Raw genomic sequence first — 22,568 nt, 5'->3', positions numbered from 1 at the left:
TTGTTTTTTTTCGCGGAGAAAAAGAAAGAGATATGCAACTGTTTGGCAAAAAAAAAGTCCTGTAATTTAGAACAGAGATAGTACGAATAGTAGTTAAATAAGGGCGACGAATAATGTCACTAAACTACTAAAGTGATGTTGGGCTGATCCCTCCACATGGAGGTGGTGAGCTGCAGCCCAATGAAGACCAAAAACCCAGCTCACGTGAACCGTTGGTCTTAGCCCCTCCAATGGTTGAGATTGCTCTCCTTATTGTATATAAGGAGAAGAAGAAAACCCTAACCACTAGAACCTCAGTTCAGAGAGTGTGGCTGCCATTGTGAGAGCAAAAAAGAGCAACACAAAAACACAACCTATGAGAAGAGAGGAAGAAGAAGCCCAGAGCTGATTTCTGTCCAGATCGGTGACCCAGACCGGCTGTCTTCAAGCCGATGGTAGCTTGTTCCTTATTTTGAGTACTTCGATCTGATGGCTGGTTTGAGTGTTGGGTCAGAGGAGCATCAGATTTGAGAGTGGTTTTGTCATCTTAGTGACTGCAGTTTCAGAACAGAGTAGTTTTGGTAGACGAACAGTTTGGGTAGGCAAACAGTATCCGATTGAGCTGAAATTTGGAGGGCTTATTGAGGACTCGTGGGTCTAATGGTCTGCCAAATTTGGTGCTGTTTGGATCGGCGGTTTAAGAACAGTTGACAGAATACTGAAGGGAACAAGTTGTGTCAACTCTGCTTTGTTATGGTTCTACCTCTCATGGTTGTTGTTGTGATTACCGGTTGGCAAGAGTGTGTTGTACATCTCTAAATGTTTTAGAGAGACTCTTGTACCCATTTGCTCATAGTGAAAGTTGCGTGGACCTATCGGTCCACAGGCATTGTTTTTACTCCTCACGTTGAGGAGGGTTTTTCACGTTAAATCCTTGTGTCAGTAGTGCATGTTGTTTGTGTTATTTTTACTGCATATTTATGGTTGAAGCTATCCTCAAAGTTCATTACAGGTCGAGGGGTTTATGTTTGCTTAATTGTTGTCCCTATTTCCAACAAGTGAATCCATTGGACCGCCGAGCGGAGATAAGGGCCGGTTCTATGGGACAAAGAAGTGGACATGAACTCCTCAACTTTGGAAGCATTCTAGGCCAAGACTATCCTATCAACATTACATGAACCAGGCAGCCTGCAGAAGCAGAGTGAAGCTTTTGGGAGCAAATCACAACTTTGTGATCACAAGCCGTCTGTGACGGTCTGTAGAATCCTTACCTCGCATGGTTTTAGGCTTTTAGCTTCTCCTGCTGCTAGTTTATATCCCGGTATTCCTGTACAGAACAGAACGTAGCAGACCAGCAGTGGCACATGATAAAACAGTTGTAAAATTCTCCAAAATTCTTTGTCTGGTTAACTTCCACAGATGCGATCTTTTTTTGTATAGCATGGTGTAAACTGTAGAGTAATTACACTTGCTTCTCCCTTCCTCCCACTCTACCTACCTATTATTCCTTTCGATCTGTCGTAAGAATATAAAAATCCAATGGAGATATGGAAATTAAGAAAGAATCGAATCTATGCTACGCAACGAGGTCGATCTTCACCGGGAAAGAGAATGACAGCGATTCGTCTCCGACCAGGACCCTGCTGACCCCGGCCGGCACGACGGTGTACGCCGTGCCCTCGACGATCGCGAACGCCTTGCACACGCTGAGCGTGAACGGCACTTCCACGGCATCCCCCGCCGGCACGAACATTCTCCGGAACGCCACCAGCTGCTTCAGCGGCGCGTCGTCCACCTCGGCCGGGGGCGCCGTGTAGACCGGCACGACGTGGGAGCCGCCGATGCCGCCCGTGTTGGACACCTTCAGCGTGAAGCTGACTTCCTCTTGGCACCCGTGGCCGGCCACGTTGATGGCCGGGCAGGGCGCCGTGGATGCCGTCGTCCCTGGCTTGTAGGTGAGGTTCTTGCAGGAGTCCTCCCAGGCGGTGCCGATTTTGACCGTGACCGATGCGCCGGTGGTGTAGGAGTCGTAGGTGAAGTTTGTGTAGCTGAGGCCGTGCCCGAACGGGTAGAGCACGTCCGGGCCGCTGTAGAACTTGTAGGTTCGCCCCGGGTACCCCTTGTCTGCGACGGGGCGCAGCGCCATGGATGTCATCGGAAGCTTGCCGATGTACTCGTTCTTATACCACGTCAGCGGAAGCCTCCCTCCTGACAATTTTGGTGACAATCACCCGAGAAATCTTTCAGAAATCATGTAAAGAATCTGCGCGCAATTGATTGATCACGCAATGATAGTAGTAGGTACCTGGATTGTATTTTCCGAAGAGCACATCCGCGATGCCCGTGCCGCCTTCCTCGCCAGGGTACCCGGCCCACAGGATGGCGCCGATCTTGGGGTTGTTCTGCGCGAAGGAGATGTCGACGCCCCCGGCCGAAATGATCACCAGGGTGATTGGGTCCCGTGACGCCTCGGCTACCGCGTTGATCCATTGGGTCTGGTCCCATGGCAGCAGGAGGTCCTCCCTGTCATTGCCTTCCCTCTCCACGCTCATGTTCAGACCGGTAATGACGATGGTGGCATCGACGGTCTTGGCAGCAATGGCCGCTCCCAACGCCGTAGTACCGCAGGCACCCTTGTCGCACGCTTGCATCGACGTGCCACTGACAACCTTTCTTATCGCTTCGTATGGCGTCACGACCCTGCAAGGTTTGCCTGGAGGCAGAGACGAAGAATTTTACACGACGGTATACAGTAAAAAATTAGTAGCCTGTTGCTGGGGTAGTGAAAACAACAATTTACTGTACCTCTGTAGTCTCCAAGCATGACATCCGTGGCATTGATGTGTTGCAGCAGGCCAACCAACGCCAGCGAATTAACCTTGTTGGCATCCAATGGGAGCCGATCGTGGTCGTTCTTGAGGAGCACCATGCCTTGCCTGGCGGCCTCGGCTGCCATCTCCTTGTGCTCCTCCGTGCAGACGTCGCTGGCTCCGAGGGACTGGAACTCGGGCGAGCCGTCGAAGAAGCCGAGCCTCATGAGTGTCAAGTAGAGGTGGCCGAGCGCTTCGTCGACCTCGGCCTCCTTGAGCTTCCCTTGCCGCACGGCCTGGAGGCCGTAGGCGGTGAAGAAGTCCTTGGCGCCCTCCCAGAACATGCCGCAGTCGAGGTCCAGCCCGGCCTTCATGGCCGCGGCCGTGGCCTGGACGCCGTCGTAGCCGAGCCACTTGGCGTCCCTGACCATGACGCGCACCGAGTCGCAGTCGGAGACGATGTAGCCGTGGAGCTGCCAGTCGCGGCGCACGGTGCCCGTGAGGAGCCGCCCGTTGGCGCAGGCCGGGACGCCGTTGATGCGGTTGTAGGAGCACATGACGCAGCTGGCGTCCCCGTCCCTGACGCACATCTCGAACGGCCGCTCGAAGGTCTCCACCATGTCACGCTCCTGGACATTGGCGTCGAAGCTGAGCCGGTCGGCGCCGAACCACTTGTCCACGTCGTAGGCCGCGTAGTGCTTGCAGCAGCTGGACACCTTGAGACGCCGGGCGAAGGGGTCGGCCGCGCCGGCACCGGCATTGGCACCATCATCGATGTCCTGCATCGCGCGGACGAAGCTGACGGCGAAGCGGCCGACGAGGAAAGGGTCCTCACCGGGCGTCTCGCTGGCGCGGCCCCAGCGCGGGTCGCGGACCACGTTGATGTTGGGGCTCCAGTAGGTGAGCTCGGCGTGGCCCAGGTTGTACATGGCCCGGATCTCCGTGGACGTGGCGCCGCCGATGGCGCGCCACAGGGTCTCGTTGAAGGCGGCCGCGCTGTTGAGGACGAGCGGGAAGCTGGTGGCGCCGGGAACCACGTCGCCGAACCGCGTGCCGCCGGGGTTGGTGTCCGACACGCCGTGCAGCGCCTCGCCCCACCACATGTACCGCGGCAGCCCCACGCGCTGCTCCGCGCCCTTGGCTTGGTCGCCCAGGTTGGCCACTTTCTCCTCCAGCGTCAGCCGCCCGACGAGGTCGCGCACACGCTCCGCGTAGGGAAGCGACGCGTCGCAGTACCGGAAACCGGCCATGTCGAGGCCCAGGGACGCGAACCGGGCCGGGTCGCACACCTTGGTGTAGTTCCGGCCATTGGTGGTGATGGGGCCCAGAACGGAGTCGGAGGCGAATGCCACGGAGACGACGCAGAGGAGGAGAGACGCCGCCAAGAGCACGACACAATGGCGAAGCGAGGACGACGCCATTGTGCCGAGCGACAGGCGCTCGCTCGCTAGTTGCTCTTGGACTGGAGCAAGAGTGTACGTACAGTGAAGCAGTGTTTGTATGTGTAACTATATAGTAGGATGGATTACAGGGGTCATTTGGACCAGACAACCGGCAGCGGGAACAGCTGGTTTTCAGATCTCGAGAGCTGGCAGGAATTGAAAGCTGGGGATCAGAAATCAGACCCCCGCACATGAAACGCGGATGATGAAGAATTCTTTCTCTTCTCTTTCGCATTGACTGCTTTGTCATGGACCCATGAACGTGCCCGGCCGCGAGGACAACGAGGCTCGTATTCTACAGCACAAACTTCACATGATTCCGTTCGGGGACAACCTCACTACATCACGCGCAAGCTATGTACTAATTCAGTAAGGTTCCTCACGCCTCTTTTTCTTGCTTCAAGGAAGAATCTTTTTCCAAGCAGGGATAAAACCCGGATTCCAATTAGCTGCTTGCTTCGAGCAAATGCAGGGCATCTTGCTTCTCACACAAGACGTACCGATGTTCTAAATAAATCACATAAATACTTCAAGTATCGAGCAAGAAAGGAACGGTATTCAAGCAGGAAAGCACGATCGACTAAAATTGTCTACGTTTTGCCCTCCGGCCATCTAGTTAATTCAGAGTACTAGTTTCTATATATGCCTCTCAACTATTAACTGATTTTATAATTTTTTCTGTCCCCGAACTATAAACGAATCAAAGTTTGACATCTAACTTTCAGCCCCAAGATTAGCCCCTACGGTCAATGGGTGCATGAGTATAGAGAAGTACTCCCTCCGATCCTAAATTTTTGTCTCAAATTTGCCCAAATACATGTAATATTTCGACAACAATTTAGGATTGGAGGGAGTACTTTGTTCCTTGGGATATAGTCGCGGTTTTTTCTGTCATGTGGTTCTGATTTGTGGGCCTGAGCGATCAAATTTTAGATCAAATGTCTAGTATCAACATTTGGGTTCTGTAATGCTCCATCCGTCACATATTAAGTGTACACAAAGTTGCGACACTTAATATGAGGCGGAAGAAGTACTAACTAGTGCAATAACTATGGTCATAAGAAAAAAAAAGGTACAAAAGTCATGGTTTCATAATGCTAAACCCGCAATTTTTTGTAGGTGTTTTGTGAAATTTACTGTAAATATTAAAAAACATGAAAAATCTAACTATTGGAGTGATACCGAACCAGTATATGTTGTGCACTATTTGGCCCATGCCATTATATTGCCAGCCTCCCTTTTGACGGCGCCGATGATCAGAGAGGACGGGAAAGGAAGTTATGTGCGTGTATATAGAGGAGAACTTATTTGCTTGTTTCTCTTCTCCATGGAGGCTTTTCTTTTCAGAGCGGTGTTGTACTCAGATTATTTGTCTCCTTTGTTGCCTCCGGTGGGAAGTGTCCAACTCGTTCCGTCGCTCTCTCCTTCGACCGGCTCTCCTTCTGCCTCCCTCTTTACATTTGAATAAATCATGCTGTGGCGTTTTAGAATAACTACAGTCCATGGCCTTTGTTGTAGTTTGCACACCTTGATCCTTCCTCTTGTAGATCTGTCATGAGAACCTTTCAACCACCAAATAGCAAGGCCCCCTCTATGGGTATCAGGCCATGCCGGCTTTGAAGATGAAAAGCGATGGCGACTCCTCGGGTTCCAAGGGTTGACAACTTGTTGTTGGGACACTTATTCCCTCTTTGGGTCATGCGCTTTTTCAACATCATTGGGGCCGTTGTGAGGGCTATCCTCATTATCCGGAGCCTTCTATCCAATGGCGAAGCCACGTTGGAGGCTACGATCAGCTAACCACACGGACTTTTAACAAAATAGTGTAAATTCATGTGAAAAATCATGAAAAACGGTTTTCTTCGTTCATTAGGGACTAAGTTGTATTTTCTTCGTTCCTTGGGGTCCTGGGACTATGTCTTGTTTGTAACTTTGCTTGGAGGTGCTTTTACATCTTATCTTAATATATGGAGTAGCAGTATTTAGCAGGACTGTTTCCAAAAAAAAAGTGACGTTGTAAGCCGTTTCCAACCCGAGGCGTCGAAAACAGTTCGGGGCCGGCGACGTGGCATCTGAGATCTGACCGGTGGAAACATCACACCTTAATTTTTCAGATTAGTGTTTTTGAGACCAGGTGTCTCAAAAGTTGTATTTTTTAAGAGAATTACAAACAACCAGGTTTTATGAGACAATTACAAACAACAAGGTTTCGTGAGACCACACTACCACAAAAGTTGTGGTTTTACTCACGTTGAAAAGGAAACCCAGCCTCACAACTCACAAGTCACAAGGACGTTAGAAATGGAAAAAATGAGTTGGATATAGAAACGCGCTACCAAGTACAGGACGAACATGTTGAAGATTTAACAAAAGTTCTACTTAATTAACTCGTAACCGCCCTGACATAATTGCCGAACTGTAGTACTACTCCATGAAGCAAGTGCTGTTGAACAAAGGCTAATCTACGGTAAGTGTGTCCTTGGCACCATCCTAGCAGCATGCTCTCTGGTGTTTGATACTGCGAGCTATGCAGCTAGCTGAAGCTCTTGCGGAGGTGATCCACGGCTTCCACGAAGCCACGCGCCAGAGAAGCATCAGCGCCATCGCACTGTTTGTGATTTGAGTACTCCTATGTCCTTGTCACTGTGAAAAATCACAAGCAGATCGATTCGATTACCGAGCCAGGTGATTTACTAATTGTGTATTCATTACTGAAGTGAATCTTTTGTTAGTTACAGCTATTAATACTAATTGTGCTCTTAACAGCATTTGACTCTTCAGTGGTTAACTTAAATGCAACTTGCCACTCGACACAAAAATCGTATTACAGGGAATCCAAAAGATAGCAATTCAGTACTTCACTCCTAAACGCCCCAAGCACCTGAACTGCCAAAAGTCTACGGAGTACGAAGATTTGAGGCTTTGATATTGTTCGAAACTCGAGAACCGGCAGGAATTGAAAGCTGGACAGCTAATTGGAGATACTACACCAAGATCAGATCGGGCGCACGTAATGCACCGTGATGAAGAATTCTTATCTTCTGCCGCATTGACTGCTAGGCGATAATTAGAACGTACCCGCGTGGGCAACGAGGTTCATTTTCTGTAAAGCTGTGCTTCTATTCGGAGACAACCCATTGATCGTCCATTACGCAATATATGATCCAAAGATCAAATTCAGTAAAACGCTCCTCGCCTATTTTCTTGCTTCGAGGAAGACTTTCTTTTTCTCCTGAACGGGTATGACCCGGATTCCATTAACTGCTTGCTTCAAGCAAGTGTGGGCTATCTCGATTGACACACGATGTTCCTATTTTCTAGAAGGCGTGTCACGAGAATTAAAATGACAAACGCTAATTTATAGATATCTGGTGTATGGGGTGATATTCTGCGGATGCTATCCACTGATCACGTACCGTCACTTCAATTGCCGATCAGCAAAAAAGGAATGGTATTGTAAAGTGTGACGCAGCTCCCCTGATGTACTACGACGAATATGTTCATACCTGTAACTAATCAGTCACAGGTAGCGGAGCAAGGCGTGCTTCTGCCTGTCCTCGGCTCCGATGTTCGCGTGTCTCCCTCCACGCAGATGATGCCGGAATTTTCTTCAGCCCGCACCCGGCGGATTTGGCCGCGATCAACCGCCTCCTTCATGTGTTCGGCGATGCCTTCGGGACTCCGCACGAACGTGGACAAATCGAGCTCTTCCCCATCGCCTGTGACGACGAGACCACCCTTGCGGCTCTGCAGGAGGCCTTCCCGGCGAAGCATGGCGCTTTCCCGACCACCTACTTAGGCCTCCCCCTCAACCCTTCATGACCCAAGGGCGCAGCTTTCCAACCTCGTGGCGACAAGGTTGGCACGCGGCTGGCCGGATGGAAGGGGGCCCTTTCACTCGCGCCGGTCGTGTGGTCCTCGCCAAATCCGTCCTCTCCACAATGGTCACGAATCATCTCACGTCTTTCAACATTCCTGGGTGCTCCGACGAATTAATAAGTTAACGAGAACCTTCATTCGAGCGAAACACTGGGAGCATAATTCATCGGCCTCGTCCGTCTCTCTGGTGAACTGGAGCACCGTCTGTCATCCTCGCTCCCTTGGCAGACGGGAATCCCGGACCTGACCCGGTTTGGGCGCGCCCTCTGCCTGCGTTGGCTTTGGTTTGCCTGGAAGAACCGGACCAGACCTTGGGTGGGCTTACCTTCCTTCCCCTGCGATGGGGCCGACCGGGCCCTTTTCCGGGCCTCTACCTGGGTCCAGCTGGGTGATGGGACCTCGGCGCTGTTTTGGCACGATGTTCGGCTCCCGGACGGCTCCTCGCCGGGCCAACACTGGGCGGGGCTCCTTGTCATCGCCACCAGGAAAATGACGCACGGTCCAGAAGGAGCTATCTTCTCATATTTGGATACGCTACCTCTTAAAAATTGCCACGCCACAACGACTCATGGACTTCGTCGAGCTTTGGGCATGTCTCGATGGGATCACCCTCTCCGACTAGCAAGACGACATCTCTTGGTGATGGACGGCTTCAGGAATTTACTCTTCACATTCGTCCTGCAAGACGCAATTTCTTGGCTCGGTGCCTCTGTTCTCCACCAACAAGATCTGGAAGGCCAATGCGGAGCCCAAGTGCAAGTTTTTTGGTTGGACGATGATCCATGAGAAGATTCTCACGGCTGACAACCTAGCGGTACTAAGCTGGCTGCATAACCCCACTTGCCAGCTCTATAGGATTCACCCGGAAACGATCATGCACATTTCCATGATTGCTCCTTTACTCGCGAGGTCTGGAGACATCTGCAGATATGGTGTCCGGATCAACCCCCAGTCCCACGGCCACTGGCTCCATCAATGAGCTCTGGGATGGCCTCTCGTCAGGGCTCCACAAGCACGCCAAGCGAGACCTCGATCAACGGACGTCTCATCTATACGTGGTGGGGAATTTGAAAAGAGCGCAACCGAAAAACTTTTAGGGGATCGACGATGAATGCCCTTCAAGTGATCCATTTGATATGGGAAGAGATACAGAGGGTAGGATTTGGACATGCAACCAACGATTCGGGAGTCTAGATCTTTGTTCTTTCTTTTCTTTTTCTTCTCTTATGCTTTGTTTCCTCCTCCCCTTATCTGAGGATCAACGTTTGATCCTTATCCTGTACATGTACAGTGCTCTTTTTAATCGACGGAATCAACCGTCCTGTTCCTAAAAAAAAGACTCTCACAGAGTCATGAGTTGTGACAGGCCATGATGCATAATATATGCAACATTGCCAGTACTTGTCGGTTACCGCGCGTTTTCCATTTTTGGACAGGCACTAATATACAACTCCGTACTCCATGGGCAGAGAGCTCATGTTCAACTCTTGTCCGCGCGCGCGGCCTGATTTGTCCCGTGTGTGAACTTTTTGTCCATAATAATTGGTTGGATATCAGCTGGTACGTACGACATGGGTGAGCTGAGACTTGCTGGAACATTTTGGCTGGATTAACTTGCCTCACATGGGCGCGGACGCGCCTAAGCTTTCGGCCGGATTAATTTACCTCCCATGCGTGCAAGTTGGGCAAACGTACTACGTACGTATTAGCTGGAATCACTCCATATACCTCGCCTATAAACAGAAAAAAAAAATCAAATAAAGGTTCTACGATTGGACGTACATCGGGACTTCGGGACCGCGCGCCCGTGCGCAGAGCAAGCACCGACGGAAGCAGAGTTGCCAGGTTCAAGGTTCATCGGTCGGTAGCCGGTCGTACGAGACTTGCTACTAGCATCATTTATTGGTAGGGACGGGCTAGGAATTCAGGTTCCGAAGTGAATCAATGAGCTGCAAGCCTGAAGCGCGTGATGTTGGTCTCTCCCACGTTACGCTTCTGACTGACCGTCTCGAACTCTTGATGTTGACAGAACGCCACGTCTCAATGTTCACTCGCTAAGGTCATCCACGCTTCCATTTGTTTCTCTCCATTTTTTCATTTGGCTGGTTAGACAAACGAGGTGGAGAAAATACCATCGTAGTGTCCATATGAATTCACATTTCTTGTCTTTGACATGTGTGACACACGTCCAAATTTTGGACAAGTTTTGCATAAGTGAAAACTCTCTATTCTCTCATCCAAATTATAAACGAAGCATGAGAGGTGGACACTTTTGAACCAATGATGATCTTCATTGCACTACATTGGATTGCGGTTTTATTTATAAACCCTCAAATAGACAAATCAGAAGGCCTTTGAACATGCCCTAACGCTGTGGGAGTGTGGGTGTGGCTGACGAGAGGCTAGCTGGTGGGTTTATTTTTCGATAAAGGATTCTTTTATTGAACTTAAAAGTCCCATAAAGAAGATACAACAAACAAGTTACATAACAAGATGCACACAACCCAGCAAAACCGAACGAAAAGGAAAAGTAAAAATCTTAATACAACCAACAAGAAAAACACTAAGGAGCCTGCAACCGAAGATTATGCTGCCACCAATTTTGGGTAAAAACCTACTTGAGAGCTCGCTTCACTTGAGTATATGCAGCCATAACCATAGGTCTGTCCATGTGCCGCTGTAGTAATATAGCATCCATGAACAGAGCCAATAAGTACACTGGAAGATAACCTGCATAAGAGATGTAGATTGTCTCGGTTATAATTAAAAATAATGTCGTTCTGCATAGCCAAATTGACCAACAAGGCCAGTGGGTTTATGACTGGTATGGTGTTCTGTGGGAACCGAAGAATCTGAGTAGTACTTCCTTTGATTCCAAATTTTTGACTCAAATTTGTCCAAATATATATGTAACTATTCTTAAAAAATGTTTAGATACACGTAATATTTCGACAACAATTTAGAATCGGAGGGAGTACTTTGCAGGGTCTCACACGGTCAGCTTCAATTTGATTTTTTTTAATGGGAAGGCTTTAATTTGTTAGACGAGAATACATGACTACAGGACCACATCTTAGCATCTGTTTATTATTTTTTCAGTGGGCGAACTTAATAGTAATACTAATGATAAGTCGATGCATACTCTACGTCTATGTGAAGGAAATCGACCTGATCGCCTAGTGGGCCGGCCGGGATTCAAACTTTGACGGGTTACAAGCAAAAGTTCCTTATAAAAGCCCACGAGAATCGAATAGGAGCCTGCGAACCGGCGAAAAAGACGTGCGCGTCTGGCAAAAATGACAGCCTGTAAAACAGATTAAATCTCTTAAACTACGTACCGAATAGGATAGAGTAGTTTAAAAAACATCTACTACTTGAGTAGTACGAGATAAGGAGCAATGGGTGGGTCCCCCTTAATTCGTCGTGTCATGTTTTTCCTCCATTTTCCGTTGAATTTGCCCACTCCTGACAATCGCCCTCCACATCTGGTGTTTATCTGTTTCCTTTTACCAGCTGTCAAACAGAAACAACTACCGCGAATCTATGTGCGTCGTCCCTCAGCTCTCCTAGCTTAATTTAGGGGCCGCGTCACGCACTCGGCAATTGATGGATCACGTGCTGCCCCTGGCCCTGGCGCCGGCGGAGAGTACAGCCCTCTTCCTCCGCCGATGTCGTCGATGCTCCAGCCCGGCTCTCCCTGTCCCAGAGCGCTCGTCGTCGCGGAATACGCGAGCAGGCGGCACGCCATAGAGACGAGGCTTCGCCTGCTGCATGGCTTCGAAGGTACTACGTGCTGCTACATGCATGCATGTTTGTAACTGTATAAGCTGTGATGTACTGTGATGAATCTTTCGGTGCTGTGTTTAATTTGCTTGCAGTGGAGGCTTACAGCGATCCAACGATGGCCATGGCGATGCGCAGGGGAAGCTACCAGCGCGTGATGGTCGACATGTTCCCGCTACGCGGCGGCGCGGTTGAGCTCTTGGAGTGCGCCTTCAGCGAGATGCACGCTGACGCATATGGTAATTGAGTTAGGATTCACGGTTTAGTCCTGTCTCTTATTCCATTGAATCCAATACTAGAGATATGGGAGTTTTCTCATTGCTATGATCTATGGACAAAGATCTAAAATTTGGTTAATATATATGAATCAGTGCGCGCCGAAGAATTTAGAGCTGTGTTGCTAAATTCTTCTTTGTGGAGAAAAAGAGCTCGGAAAACATTGATCTAACTGCTTGGGACAAGAGAAAGATATCATGGTTGTGTAGAGTTAGTATGGATGCATGCTAGTGTGTTTTCTTCTATTTACTTTTCCAGATAACTACATGCTATTTAATTCTTTTTATTGCTTAAATTGTATATTAAAAAAGGGAAGCAAGTTCATGCTTGATTGAGCTTAGGAATTACTTCGATTTAGAGTATCTTTGCTATACATGATCTTCAAAATTGCATCCTATGAGTTTGCGCAAAAATAATCCCTCCGAAACCAACGGCAAGAACACTGCCTGCATTGCCTTTTGCATTCTGAAAGAGAGCATTATAGTTTTGACTTCACAGGATAACACAAAAATAATAGAAACCTAACTAAACCTCAGCTCAGAGGAAATTCAAGTTTGAAATGTTTTTTATGAACTTGATTAGAAATAACATAAAGAGATGAAGTCTATCTATTATATTGTCAACGTCATTTTCTTTTCTTCTTCGTTTTCTTGATTTTCCTTGTTGGGAATGTAATAGGATGGAATAGGCAGCGAACGTTCACTACCTGTTCTTTCGATGCGATGGATAAAGTTGCCATCCGCATAGATCTCAAGTTGCCACCCTCACAGACTAAAGTTGCCAACCCCACAAAACTAAAGTTGCCACCACACGGGAATTAAACGTTCGCTCCCTAGTTTTCTGACACGACGGAGTAAAGTTGCTACCTGCACAAAACTAAAGTTGCCATACTCACGGAGCAAAGTTGACACGCCACGGAACTAAAGTTGTTATCCCACAAGACACGTGGCGCGATTTCAGGCACAGTCTTCTCAATCGGATGGCCAACATGCAAATCGTTTTCTCCGAGAGACTAAAGAGCGAACGTTCGCTCAATATAAATTCCGTCGGAATAAGGCATCATCAATTATATACACTTGCTTATCAAATCACACAACTTGACCAAATATTATTTTAGTTTTTAAGGCTGGATTTTTCTTTGAATTACTAATATACTGGCTTAGAGTTATTACGTATGATTTCTTGAGTACTTTTTTTTGACATGTTGATTGCTTGACTACTTACTATAGACTATATCTTCAAACCGATGCAATTTCATTACTTATTTCTGAAGCAAAAATATGTCTTTTATCTCTCTTTTAATACCAACATTTATCATTTTTTAATTCATGTCAAGCACTATCAAAAGTTGGTGATAGTTATGGACCCCTGTCCATGAATAATATTGAGACCTTCAAGCGAGCCATTAAGTTCCACATATCTACATCAATAGAAGCCACGCCGAACCATCGGAGCAACAACTCAGCAACACATACCGTATCCACAACATTGTCATCCTCAAGAAGGAGGGCGACAAGCAGGGAGATGAGACGACAAAGCGAGACAAAGATTCAAGAGGCGGAGCAGGATGGAGAGCACAGTGAGGAGGAGCAACAACCGGTGAAAAAGGAGTCGAAAAAAGTGCGGCTTGTTTGGACTGAGGAATTAAAAAAAAAGTTTGTGAATGTGTATAACAAACTCCCTCCCAAAGGTATCGTTGTTAATTATCTATCTGCATATCTTAACTTTTACAATTGAAAAATGCATGCATCATATTTGCAATTAATTACTATGAATACTTGAATTTTTACAATTGAAAAATGCATGCATCATATTTGCAATTGATTACTATGAATACTTGAATGTGAGAATTTGAACATGGTTAATATTTACATGATTTTTTTAGTTTACAAGGTGTTATCGAATTATTTTTGTTATAATTATTTTCTCAGATGCCGTGCCAACGAAAATACTTAAACTGATGAACGATCCAACACTCACTAGGGAGAACATTGCCAGCCACCTTCAGGTAATCGAACTAAGGTTATTTAATCTGATCTTCTTTATGATTTAATTATGGGCGTATTTCTTGTTTCTTCTTCTTTTGTCTTCGTGGTTTTATTGTCTAAGGACGAGCAATTACAGAAATATAGGAATTTGAAACATGGAGAAGCGCACACTATTCATAAAAACAATTCAAGAACAAATCATCATACGTCTGCTGAAGGATCCTTTCTCCCTCACAACATATCTCAGCAGGTACTATATTATGCATCTAAACTAAAATCATTTATTAAATACTGATACCGAATTTTTTTCCAAAGCTATACCTTCAACATGTGTGTACAGGTACCTCATATGATGATCCAAGTTCAGTCGAGGGAAAATTTCCAGAATATTTTCATGATATAAAAAGCTCATGTTAATAAAAACATTATCTCACATATCTGATTATCATACAGTGATCAAGCTTCAGAAAATACTGAAATAAAAAGGTACATGTGATGAATCTTTTTTATTGTTGTTTTCTAATTATATGTTGCACTTTAATATGTGTTGTGTTGTTACTCTTTGTTATAGATTGCATACCAGAAAAGACGTACACCGGACCTCAGGTTGAGGTGGAATATAAAGTTGATGTTCAACACAAATAAGAAATGAGAAATTTATGACAATGCCACTAGTCTCCCTGAACTAACAAAGATAAGATCGAACACATATTGATTATCTAGTCTAAGATTATAAATGATAGACAACATTCTCTTTAAAGATATGTAGTGTATTTTATTTTAGTCCATAGCAACGCACATGTATTATACTACTCCCTTCTTTTTACAAAGGTTTGCATATTTGGTTTAGTTAAGACAAAGCTTTGATCAATATTACTAAATTAATGTGTTTTTTCATACACGAAATTTATATCAATAGATTCATCTTCAAAAATCTTTTCTGGTGATTGTGGTTTCGTATCATATAAATACATATGAATAAAGTTAAGATTGGTCAATACTTTGGGCTGTTTGGTTTGAGCCCAAAGTTGTCCTACCAAAATTTGGCTAGACAAATAATTGATGATGATTTTACTAGCCCATTAGTTGGCCAACTTTGGTTAAAAAGTTGAACTAAAGTTGGTTATGAAATATTGGCTAGCCAAATATTTGATCAGCATACAAACAAGCACCAAATTCTGGTCAATGACTAAAAAATTAGATTTGTATGTTTTGTTAGCAAACCAAACACACCTTTTGTCTTAACGAAAACAAACACGCCACCTTTGTGAAAAGGAAGGAGTAATATTTTAGCATTTCTTTCTTTAAGAGAATATTTTTTAACACCAGTACGCGGCCGGCCCAAAGATAAGAGTTCCTACGGCAGCCCATGTTTCGCCCTCAGCCGTTGGGCCGGACCATATATGTGTGGTTCTAGCTACCGAATTGTTCAGAGGGGACCTGCACCTATGAGAGATCAGATACGGAGTACATATCAGAAGTCCCCATAAGTGATTCGATAGGGAAAAAACAGCAACAAATTTACTCACCTAGTCACCTGATGGAAACAAAGCCCCCAACAAGAGCCAACCAGAAGTCATCAACGAACTTCTTCAGTCACAGTTGCCATCAAACTGCCCCGTCCGTCATCCTCCTTGGTCGATTGCAAGACTGCAGCTGAGCGTGCAGCGGCCAGCTCTGTTGGAGTGTTGGCCCCTGCCTCCTGCGACGATCGATGCTGCCTGGCCTGATGAAAGTTCAACTGTTCAACACAGAGAGTAGTGCTATTTTCGTTCTCATTCCTAGCCTAATGGCAGTGCGCTCCCATGCAACTATTCGCCGTATCCTTCCATTTGCAGGGACTCAAAACTTTCCGTATAGGAGCTAGCTAATTCTGAATATAGTGAATCACAAGTCACGACGTAAGGATAACAAGGACGAGCTAGGATCCAGAATTCCAGATCGATTTGCGCGGTAGTTGAAGTGCTCCAAAATTGAGCAAGGAATGCATGCCCACTCCTGTGAAACTTCGGTGGATCACAGAGAATCTCTAATGTGTATTGGTCCCGGCCCTTTTCGGAGTTAGTATGAGATGGAGCATCTTTCGCAGCTTTTTTTTCCCGCAACAAACAAACATTCCCTGCCTGTATGCTTGCTCTTCATCTTTAGAAAAACCGGCAAGAAGATCTAGGGGGCAGAGAGCCTGTAAAGCCAAAAGCTCCCTTGCCTTTCTGCACACTGATCAGCGTTTCGGTCCGTGCTTGATGTCACTCTACTTGCTTATCTGAAATGAATTATTCGCGCTTTTGTCGCAAGCATTTCTTTGGTAGCGTAGATTAGTCCTATGTCCAATCTGTACATGCATGTCTTTCTTTACTCATATACTGATTATCATCTGCCTGCAAGGTTGCAATTGATGCAACAATGGTGTTTCTTGAGTTTGCACATTTTCTAATGCAGATTTTCCGCAACTATTGTGCCGCCCGCACCCCATATGGTCGGAAGTTTCGGAGTTTTCAGAAAACTGAAGCTTGTGTTGTATCTTAATCTGTAAAATTTCATCCCCAAAATACAACCGTATGTGATATGTGCAGAAAAGGAGATAAAAATTAAGCCGCTTGTCTTTTTTGTGCAAATCATAATTGGTTATATTGTTGAATGAAATTATATGGATTTAGGAAATGTAGCCAAATCTATATTTGTTTTTCTAGGGACAAAAATCCATATTTGTGACTTTTTTGGCTGTGTGCATCGATTGATGCAGAGGCCGGGGGTTTTCCTCCTTTTCAAAAAAAATATTTGTGACTTTTTTCAAAAAAATTTAAGTCAACCATAAAATACGGGGTTGCCGCCGCAACTAGCTGCGGATTATAGTTTCTCTGTTACTACCTATATTTATAAAATAAAAGCTTGAGAACTTTTATTTAGTAATACAGCTTGACAACTTACATCTCCTTAATTTCATTTTCCTGCAAGGTTCAACAGATCGAACTAGCAAGCATGCAGGAACCACTTTCTGACAGCAAGAACACCCATCCGCAGGTCTTCTTGTCGATCAGACCCTTCCGCTCGATCAGTCGATCCTTTTCTTCTTAAGAAACAGAGATCGTTCCTGACGAACATGCTTGAAACTCACTCGCGCCAAATCGATCTCCTTTATCTACTCTGCCCGCCCAGATTTGGACCATTGCAAGTGCCTAGTGACATAGACGACTTGAAGCATATAGTCTTTATGTTAGATTTTTTTTCGCTGGTTTATTTCTATATCCACGATTTCCGATAACTGAGTTGTATAACTTTTGAATACTTGACAATAAAATTGGTTGTGTGCATCAATCAATTGAGCATAGGTTTTCAAAGAAAAAGTGCCCAGTGACATGTACATAGTCCGTCCATTCAGTGAGGTGATTCACCGTTGACGATGCATAGATATATTTGCTTGCTTACACTGGCAAAAGAGTTAAACATGCAGCTGGGATATGGTCCTGCATACAGCCTATAATTACATGCTGCTCCTGATCTGAGTGGCGTTCCAATAATGCAGCTCTGGTTCTTGGATTATTGGTCCATATATCCTTTTGTGGGAGCCTCCCTGGACGCATGCCTGCCTTGTTAACATCTTGCCTGCAGGGTCAATCTGCATGCCTCGGTAGAGTGCAGATAGAATGTTCTTGTTTTGTCAGAATTCAGGTGGAATGTTGCCAGCTTATCTTGTCAGAGTGCATGTATGTCCTTATGTCAATGTCTGGAGACGTGTTGAATGATGCCTTTTGCTTTCTTTCTTTTTTACTCTACATATAAACCACAGTTTGCATTCACTCGGTTGATAAGTGGCAGCACTGTTGGGGATACCTGGTTTTACAGTTCGATAGTACTACACTCCTAAGTGCTGGCCCGAAATCAGTACCCTGTATATTCCTAATAAAGGATGGCTAGAGATTATATGCAACCAGACATCATCAGTAGATATGCCAGAAATCAGTTATGAGACTCTGAGTACAACGTGCGTGATCTGAGAAACCTTTGAAGCATCAAGCATGCCCGTGGGCCACGGTACTACACAGTATGGGCCCAAGGGTCTCATCGCGATTGTCCAGAAAAATTATCGGTGAATAATTGTGAACGACGTACTACTGGAACATGTTTTTCCACCGAAAGCCCCAATATGTACCTGCAGTTTGATCGGTGCTATACTATATATTAAGCAGATAAATTACATTAAGATCAATTTAATTGATGATGTGCCAAACAGGCCGGCAGCTAACTAAATTTGCGGCTATAAAGTGAGAAACGTTGATGGTGTACGTGTGTAATACGTACTACTAACCAATGAGTTTATAGTAACAACACCTAGTACCGTGCTTTGTTACGGATCAACTTTATGTTGCTTAACATGTTTGAACCACTATTATAGAGTTGGAAGTATTCAACACATAATTGAGTTATTATTTGTGGGGAGTAACATCTTGGGCAAACTTGGACTGAATGCTGGCTGTCAAAAAAAAAAAACTTGGACTGAATGCTGTGGATGCACTTACGAGGATGGACATATTGGCTTTTGCTACAATCTAAAAATAGTGTCACGTGTGTGAGAAGAGTGTGGAAATGTGAGGGACCTTGCCATGTATTACAGGTAGCGAGGTTGTATCAACGCAACGGTTCCTGGTGGAGTCTATTGCTACGTCGACATATATGGTCTTGTATCCAGTTTTAGCTAGGTTTTCGCTAATTAACTGGAAAACTTGAATTTTTATGTGATGATGATTTGGGCAACCCTTTTCACTGGTGAATTCAATATTATTTGCTCTGCCCATTTTCTACATGAGTCTTCCAGCTGAGGTTATTTTACAAATTGATAAATATAGAAGGCGTTGCTTATGACATGGCAAATCACCAAGAAGAATCCTCCACCGGTAGCATTGCAAATGGTCGATCGACTTAAGAAGGAAGCGGACCTTGGAGTCCAGAATCTTGCTCTCCACAATACCTCACAAGTTTTTCAATCATGTTGACCTTCCTTCGGTCTGGTATGGAAATCTCACTATTCTCATGGCATCCCTCCCAAATGTTCTGCATCTGCCTCTTCCTGGTGGAGAGATTCACTTAAGCTTATTTACATTTTCAATAATTCTGCTACATGTAATATGCACAATGGGAAATCCATTCTTTTTTGGAAAGATAATTGGAGGGATAATCAACTTCACCATGAATGACCTCATCTCTTTTCATTTGCTATCAATAAGGATGCTACAGTTGCTGAGATCCTGCAGTGTAATGATAAAACTACTCTCGTCCAGATGCCCCCCTCTATTGAGGCATTTGACCAGTTCCAAGCATTTATGCTCATGGTTGATCAGGTTACCCTGGATCATAATCATGATACATGGTCTCTCAAATGCTCCCTGAATGGCTTCCGCACAACAAAGATATATTTATCACTTATTGATCACCTTGAGATTGCTGATTCCTTCAAATGGCTCTGGAAGTCATGCCGTCAGCTCAAGCATAACTTTTTCAGTTGGTTTTGATTGTTTCATCGCCTCAACACCTGATGCATGCTTCAGAATCAGAACTTCAATCTGCCCTCACATGAATGCATCCTTTCTCGAGAATCATCTACTTGAAAAGTGATCATGTTTTCTTCCATTGCCCATTTGTTCAGAGTTGTTCGAGATATTTATGTCCCCAATTTTCACCAAGGCAAAATGTGCATCAGAACTTCAGGTTGAATGTTTCTTTCTTCATGGAGATTGCAAGTCTTGCTTGTTGGAGTATTTGGAAGATCAGGATAATGACTTCATCTTCAGTGTGATCCAGCCAGGATAATGACTTCATCTTCAGTATTTCGAGCATTTTAAGATGTAGAAAGACTTTTAGGGTTGAGGTGAACCTTGTCTTCCACAGGGCCTGAAGAAAATCATACACTAGTTTTAAGGATTGGATTTGTAATTTTCATTGATTTAGCTTTTATTTTGGTGATAACAATCTTATGTTATTACCTTGTATAGTTAACCTTTTTTCTTAATATAAGTGCAGTAGATATTGACCTACTGTTTTTCCTATAAAAACTTTTTCCTGAGGTTTCTTGGGAAAGAAAAAACATGTAGATATTGCCACTCTGTAGAGAGAGAGAGAGAGAGAAAGCAAAATATTAGAAAGAAACAGGGGTATTTTGTTAATCGAACAACAACAGCTATAAACCATGTCCGGGCTTGAATTTTGTTGCGCAAATCATGTCTATCTCTTGTTGCGGGAATCAATGGATGTCTCTGTTTTCCAGGGCAACTAGCCCGGCCAACTAGTTAATTCCAAAAGAAATGTTGGGTCTTTTTCTACCGGGGAGAAAGGGGGATGGGCAGAGTTAGGATTTAGGAACCATCATGCCCTTACCCCTACTAGAGGGGACCAAGGAAGAACTACCGAGCGCAAAGCAAAAGGGAAGATGCATGCATGGCACATGAGGGAGGCAAAAGAAAGATAAAGAAACTATATATACGACCACGGACCACATGTGTATATTATACTAGTACATCGTTTATAATGCAAATGGAAATTAACCTTCAATGAGCTCGTTAATTAGATGCAAAGTAGTGAGCTAGCTAGTAGATTACCTTTTGAGAGACAGGGAGAGAAAGAGCATTGACTGATGGAATTCTTTAGCCAGCACAGCATAGCACGATCAGTTCGCTCGTAGCGCCATGCAAACTGCAAGCAAAGCCAGGCAACACAAAACACTAGGACTATCCGACTATATCAGACTATGTGTAGAAAAACGGGCGACTGCTTGTTATAGGTAGATCACGGAAAGCAATGCCACATGGACTCAACACTAGTGCAACTGGCCTGGTTTTGATCGCGTGCATGCCATCAGGGCAACTCCAGCGGGAGACCCATTTTTAATTCGTTTTGTGGTCATTTTTGTCCGTTTGGGTCGTGGTTGGAACAGACCAAAGGACTTTGCTGGACCACGTCGGGGTTGACGCCCAGGAACGGGCCCGTGTCCTCCAGCTGACTGGGAGAGAGCTGGAGTTTGTCCACCAACTTGACGGACAAGAGGTTGAGGCTGGCCCCATTGTCGACCGGCACCTTGGTCACGGTCACGTTGTTGATGACCGGTGACACCACGAGGGGAAGCACACCAGAGCCCAGCCGGAGGACAGGATGGTCGCCGGAGTCGAAAGTAATCGGCACATGCGACCACTTCACCGGTTGCTGCGCCTCCGTGCTCGGAAGCACCGTGCAAACCTCATAAGCGAGCCACTTCACCTCGATGTGGGAGGTGAGAGCATAAGCTCCCCCATGGATGCAGGCGACGTCGCGGGGTTCCTGGAAGCTGGGCTCCCCGTCTTCTTCGTGTTGCTCCCCAGCGCAGGGATTATCGCGTCCCGGGGAGGCCAATCTCGACCGCCACGGCCTCGACCTCGCCCTCCCCGAGCTCCATTGCCGGGATTTTTTGCGAACTCCCGGGAGAGATGCCCTATGTCGCTGTAGTTAAAGCAGGCATCGGCAGCGCGGCGCTCCTCATGACGCTGCTCGCGTTTCTCCACGATGTTCGGCAGGACGCGGAAGTCCTACGCGTCGTAGGTCCTGCTGGTGTGGATGGGGCACCTCGAGGCCGTTGCCGGCTTGCTCGTGGATGCGCCTGCTGCTGAGGCCTTCTTCGTAGGCCTCGTGGGTGCCCTCGGCTCCACGGCGAGCACCTATTTCCCACCGCGCTTCTGAGAACACTTCTTTTGGGCGCCTCCGAGGGAGTGGCCGCCGCCTTGGCTGCTACTTCGAGTGCCATGCGTCCTTCTTTAGCCATTGCGCACTTGTGTCCAAGCGCGTAGAGCTCATGTGTCATCCGGATCCTATGCTTGTCCAGCTTCTCACGCATCTTGACATCGTGGATGTTGATGGCGAAGGTGTTGATGATGGCCGCAGCCTCCACCTCCGGGATGGTGTAGGAGTTGTTGGAGAAGCAATGAATGAAGCTCCTCAACGTCTTCCCGGGCTTCTACACGATAGCGTGCAGCTCAGCCATTGTTCCCGGGCGCTTATAGCCTCCCTGGAACGCGTTCGTGAACTGGTCCCGCAGGTCCGCCCAAGAGGCAATAGTCCCGGGAGGCAGGTTCAGCAGCTAGGTCCTCGCCGATTGCCTAAGCACCATCGGGAACCAAATGGCCATGACTTTCTCATCAGCGCCAACCGCGCACATGCCCAACGAGCAAGTCAAGAAAAAGTCCTTGGGGTTGGTAGCCCCGTCGTACATCCCGAGCGGAGGCACTCGAAACTTGCGGGGCCACGCTACCCGCTGCAGCTCTCGGATGAACGCGGCGCAGCCATCGTCGAGCCGGGAGGAGCTTCTCCCTGCTCCCCGGGGTGGTTGCGGGCAAACTCCCACTGGCGACGGCGCTCGAGGCGCTTGTGCATATCCTCGCCACGGCGCGTGT

At 46.3% G+C, this 22,568-nt stretch overlaps 2 protein-coding genes across 4 annotated transcripts; one reads left to right on the top strand and one right to left on the bottom strand.

Moving 5' to 3' along the window:
• Nucleotides 1–1,347: 1,347 nt before the first annotated feature.
• On the bottom strand, nucleotides 1,348–4,402 carry LOC100823750 (beta-D-xylosidase 3). Its single transcript, XM_003565644.4, has 3 exons — nucleotides 2,785–4,402; nucleotides 2,285–2,692; nucleotides 1,348–2,187 (listed from the first exon to the last, which is right to left on the bottom strand). Exons 1-3 carry the CDS (start codon nucleotides 4,208–4,210, stop codon nucleotides 1,556–1,558), a joined length of 2,466 nt encoding a protein of 821 aa, XP_003565692.1. The 5' UTR covers nucleotides 4,211–4,402; the 3' UTR covers nucleotides 1,348–1,555.
• A 7,236-nt stretch (nucleotides 4,403–11,638) lies between these two features.
• On the top strand, nucleotides 11,639–17,442 carry LOC112270983 (two-component response regulator ARR14-like). Of its 3 annotated transcripts, none has more exons than XR_002963723.1 (7): nucleotides 11,639–11,893; nucleotides 11,989–12,132; nucleotides 13,506–13,859; nucleotides 14,101–14,177; nucleotides 14,294–14,407; nucleotides 14,498–14,643; nucleotides 17,122–17,442. XR_002963723.1 is itself a non-coding variant. In XM_024459786.1 (6 exons), the coding sequence occupies exons 1-6, from the start codon at nucleotides 11,779–11,781 to the stop codon at nucleotides 14,558–14,560; spliced, it is 867 nt and encodes a 288-aa protein (XP_024315554.1). In that variant the 5' UTR covers nucleotides 11,639–11,778; the 3' UTR covers nucleotides 14,561–16,551. The 3 variants fall into 3 exon arrangements, 1 of the variants encoding a protein (XP_024315554.1); XR_002963722.1 differs by having other exon boundaries at nucleotides 17,113–17,442; XM_024459786.1 differs by lacking the exon at nucleotides 17,122–17,442 and having other exon boundaries at nucleotides 14,498–16,551.
• Nucleotides 17,443–22,568: the final 5,126 nt, after the last annotated feature.

Source organism: Brachypodium distachyon, chromosome 2 (genome assembly GCF_000005505.3).
Source record: "Brachypodium distachyon strain Bd21 chromosome 2, Brachypodium_distachyon_v3.0, whole genome shotgun sequence".
Taxonomy (NCBI): Eukaryota; Viridiplantae; Streptophyta; class Magnoliopsida; order Poales; family Poaceae; genus Brachypodium; species Brachypodium distachyon.
This window is presented reverse-complemented; position numbering and strand designations above follow the sequence as displayed.

Bases quoted from the DNA above. Each gene is read 5' to 3' on its own strand.
- LOC100823750 (XM_003565644.4), bottom strand. From the start codon at position 4,210: ATGGCGTCGTCCTCGCTTCGCCATTGTGTCGTGCTCTTGGCGGCGTCT. The intron at 2,693-2,784 runs GTACAGTAAATT...CTCTGCCTCCAG, and splicing joins CATGCTTGGAGACTACAGAG to GCAAACCTTGCAGGGTCGTG. The intron at 2,188-2,284 runs GTACCTACTACT...CAAAATTGTCAG, and splicing joins CTTCGGAAAATACAATCCAG to GAGGGAGGCTTCCGCTGACG.
- LOC112270983 (XM_024459786.1), top strand. From the start codon at position 11,779: ATGTCGTCGATGCTCCAGCCCGGCTCTCCCTGTCCCAGAGCGCTCGTC. The intron at 12,133-13,505 runs GTAATTGAGTTA...ATTCATGTCAAG, and splicing joins GATGCACGCTGACGCATATG to CACTATCAAAAGTTGGTGAT. The intron at 13,860-14,100 runs GTATCGTTGTTA...TTATTTTCTCAG, and splicing joins TAACAAACTCCCTCCCAAAG to ATGCCGTGCCAACGAAAATA.